This window comes from Nycticebus coucang, chromosome 12, assembly GCF_027406575.1.
Source record: "Nycticebus coucang isolate mNycCou1 chromosome 12, mNycCou1.pri, whole genome shotgun sequence".
Taxonomy (NCBI): Eukaryota; Metazoa; Chordata; class Mammalia; order Primates; family Lorisidae; genus Nycticebus; species Nycticebus coucang.
Window position 1 is genome coordinate 11,087,698 of NC_069791.1, and position 4,436 is coordinate 11,092,133.

At 36.7% G+C, this 4,436-nt stretch overlaps 1 protein-coding gene across 1 annotated transcript; it reads right to left on the reverse strand.

Moving 5' to 3' along the window:
• Positions 1-1,861: 1,861 nt before the first annotated feature.
• Positions 1,862-2,912, reverse strand: LOC128562076 (olfactory receptor 6C65). Its single transcript, XM_053556668.1, has one exon. It carries the CDS (start codon positions 2,910-2,912, stop codon positions 1,884-1,886), a length of 1,029 nt encoding a protein of 342 aa, XP_053412643.1. The 3' UTR covers positions 1,862-1,883.
• Positions 2,913-4,436: the final 1,524 nt, after the last annotated feature.

A 4,436-nucleotide genomic window follows, 5' to 3' on the forward strand; every position in this document is an offset into this window, starting at 1 on the left:
ACTCAAACGTATTAGCAAGAAAAGAACAAGTGATCCCATCTCAGGGTGGGCAAAGGACTTGAAGAGAAACTTCTCTAAAGAAGACAGATACAGGATCTACAGACACATGAAAAAAAGCTCATCATCCTTAATCATCAGAGCAATGCAAATCAAAACTACTTTGAGATATTACCTAACCCCAGTAAGAGTAGCCCACATAACAGAATCCCAAAACCAGAGATGTTGGCATGGATGCAGAGAAAAGGACACACTTCTACACTGTTGGTGGGAATGCACACTAATACGTTCCTTTTGGAAGGATATTTGGAGATGCTTAGAGATCTAAAAATAGACCTGCCATTCGATCCTATAATTCCTTTACTAGGTATATACCCAGAAGACCAAAAATCACGATATAACAAAGACATCTGTACCAGAATGTTTATTGCAGCCCAATTCATAACTGCTAAGTCATGGAAGAAGCCCAAGTGCCCATTGACCCACAAATGGACTAGGAAATTGTGGTACATGTATACCATGGAATATTATGCAGCCTTAAAGAAAGATGGAGACTTTACCTCTTTCATGTTTACGTGGATGGAGCTGGAACATATTCTTCTTAGCAAAGTATCTCAAGAATGGAAGAAAAAGTATCGAATGTATTCAGCCCTACTATGAAACCAAGTTATAGCTTTCATATAAAGGCTATAACCCAACTATAGCACAAGAATATGGGGAAAGGGCCAAGGGAGGGGAAGGGAGGGGTGAAGTCAGGGTGGAGGAAAGGTAATGGGTGGGGCCACAACTACAGTGCACCTTAGAATGGGTACAGGTGAAACCTACTAAATGCAGAATACAAATGTCTACATACAATAACTAAGAAAATGCCATGAAGGCTACGTTGAACAGTTTGATGAGAATATTTCAGATTGTATATGAAACCAGCACATTGTTCCCCTTGATTGCACAAATGTACACAGCTATGACTTAACAATGAAAAATAAATAAATAAATAAAAACAACAAATGAATGGATAGTGTCCCTTTCCCTGGGGCAAGATGAATGAGCACATTAATGAATAGATACAAATTCTTCTTCTAGGGGCTAGGTGAATGAGCTGGTCCCTTCATGAAATTGTCCAGGTCTAGGAAATTTACATGAAAATGTTCATGCCTAGTGAATGAGGGGTCCCTGTTCATCCATGAATGAGGGAACCCTGTATCATCCTTGGGCCTATGAAATGCTCACAGGGGAGTAGTGCACCCAAAGGAGGACTCTTTAGGTCCAAGGGTGGTTCCGGGCTGTGCCGTGGTCTCCCTCAACTAACTAGGGACCCGCAGGCTTCTGCCATGCTTGCCTTCTCTGCTGTAATTGGTTCTCTGGCTCTCACCTCCTCTTGTCTGCCACACCAACACTCCCCCCTGTTGGGGCAGACATGCAGAGGTTAGGCAGGTTCTCTCCGGTGGCTTGTGCTGACCAAGCTGGGGTGCACCTGCCCTATATAAATACCTCACAGTCTCAATATGCTTGGTATGTGAAATAGATGACCATAAACTGAGTAAATTACAGAAACATAGGAAGTGATTAATATTACGGGAAAATCCATTTAATACAGAAAAAGCACTTTTTTAATGACCGTGAAATTTTTGACCAGGCTATTTAATTTGAATTCTACCCATCATTGGCCTTTCCATAGCACATTTCCTTTTTGTAAGATAACACTTATCACTTACTAAAGCACTAGGTAATTTACTTTACTATTACGTGACTGCTTAATATGTCTAACTTGTTATTAGAGGTAGGTTTTATGTGAGTATAAACCTTTATATGGTTCATTCTTTTGTGTACACCTATCACCTAGAATAATGATTTGCATTTGTTTGTGGTTTCAGCTACAGATTTCATTAGTGCTGATTTGATGATAATATTTTTTTGGTGAATTCCTTAAAGGCATTTTTTACCTGCTCGTTCCTTAAAGTGTAAATAAAGGGATTCAGCATGGGAGCAACAGAAGTATTAAGCACTGCGACACCTTTGCTCAGGGCTACACCTTCTTTTGCTGATGTTTTTACATACATAAAAATACAACTTCCATAAGAAATGGAAACCACAATCATATGGGAAGAACAAGTGGAGAAGGCTTTTTTCCTTTGCTGGGCAGAGGGGATCTTCAGAATTGTCCTAAGGATGAGTGTGTAGGAGAGAATCACCAAGGCCAAAGTTACCATGAGTGTGAATACTGCTAAGAAAAATGCCATGAGCTCTAGAAACTCTGTGTCTGTACAAGCAATTAGCAGCATAGGAGAAGAGTCACAGGTGAAATGGTCGATAATGTTGGAGTCACAAAAATCCAGTTGGAGGCCCATTATCACTGGGGGAAAAATAATGAGAAAGCCGGCCAACCAGGAGCTGATAACAAGCCGGTTACAGACTTTGCTATTCATAACTGTTGTGTAATGTAGAGGTTTGCAGATAGCCACATAACGATCATAGGACATAACAGCCAGAAGAAAAAATTCTGTCGATCCTAGAAGGATTAAAAAAAATACCTGTGCCATGCAAGCATTATAGGAAATGGTTGTGTCTCCTGTAGCAATGCTGATCAGAAATCTAGGAATGCAGACTGTTGTAAATGAAATTTCTAAGAAAGAGAAATTCCTCAGGAAGAAATACATGGGAGTTTTCAAATGAACATTTGACAGTGTTAACATAATGATGGTCATGTTTCCACTTACACTCAATAAGTACGTGATTAACATAAAGGAGAATATCACAACTTGTAACTCTGGGTCATCTGTAAGTCCCAGAAGGATGAATTCTCTAACTGATGTCTTATTTGGCATGGCTAACCTCTGAATTCTGATACATCTGTAGATAAAAAAATTGAATGTCAATTCATAATATGACTTTGAATACAGTTGCAGTGTTGTCATTATACATACATAACCTTAACTTCAAGAAGAAGTGGCAAAATAACTATCCCTCCTAATTTCAAGCTCATATTAGATTTTATTTAGTATGGAAAATATTGATCTTAATTATTAATTTAAAAATAGAGTTTAATTTCAGCTTTGATAATTCCTTGCTACATGTTTTGATGAGTTAACACACAGAGAGGTTTTTTCCAGTTATGAGATGGTAATCATAAATGTTTATCTTACTTCATTGTGTTTGTGGAAGATTAAATAAGTTATGAAAATAATGCTACAATTATGACAATGTAATCACCATAAAATTCAAATGCTAATTTTGCTATTAGAAATAGTCTTTTAGGTCATAATTCAACCTTTTCTAAGTTATTCTTTAATTTTGTTCATAGCAAAGAATTAAACACAAAATGTGGTATTTAGGGCAAATTCATTGAAATCCATCCCTTCTTGCTATAACACTCTTAGTTTCTCTCTGAAGTTTACACAAATACAATATCAGCCCTTATTAATAATCAAGGTCATTTTATACAAGTTCTAGTTGGACTTCTCAAATATAGTCATCATATGAACAATGAAATAAATCAGATTATTCACATTAAGACTAAATATATTATTTCAGAAAATTATTATTTGATAACCTTTATCAAGTATATTTGAAAAATAATTACCTGATAACTTTCTCATTTTTCAAATATGTGATAAGGAAAAGAAATACAGGGTGCACCTAAGGCTGAACATATATTAGAAGGAAGATAACAACAACAATGATAGCAGTAATATGATCATATAGCATAAAATACAATGAATTTTATTTTCTTCTCTTTCTCTTTTCCTCTTCCTCCTCTTTCCTTTTTTTTTTTTTTTTTTTTTTTCTGTTTCTATTATAGAAAAGATCTACATAGTCTTTATCCTATGCCCAGTAATTCTCAGGGTAGGGTCTATTGACAGACTCATTTTGCAGTGAGGAAATTGATGTATAGATGGGTTATGTAGTTTGCCCATGGTCACATAGGTGGTATATATGCAGATGGGTAACATCCATGTTCGTCTTCTACTGCACCATTTCCAATGTCAACACAGACTTAGGTTCAATTTTATTTAATAAAAGAGTGAATTAATGATTGAATAACATAAATGCAACCCTGGTTAGTATTGATCTGAAGATTCAGTAGTGTGTTTTAGCTCCATGGGCTAACCTCTGCATCCATGCATTAATTTATGCTGAATTAGTCAGTCACGATTCACTGGTAGTGGTATGCCAACTAGATAGGAATTTTAGGTAACGAGAATCTTGAAATCCCAGTGAGGCAGATGATCAACAACTAAAAGTTATTTACCTGCATTCCTCAGCATCATTTACTGCTACTAATGCTTACCTTAGTGATTTTTGAATGAACTTTGAGAATAGCCTGACTTAATGAACAGAGAGGCAAGGTGTGAGGCATTGTGAAGGGTGCAGATGATCATCCTGTGTCTTGTAGTACTGCACCAAGTCATACTGACTAAGGCTTATCTAAGAATATGCTG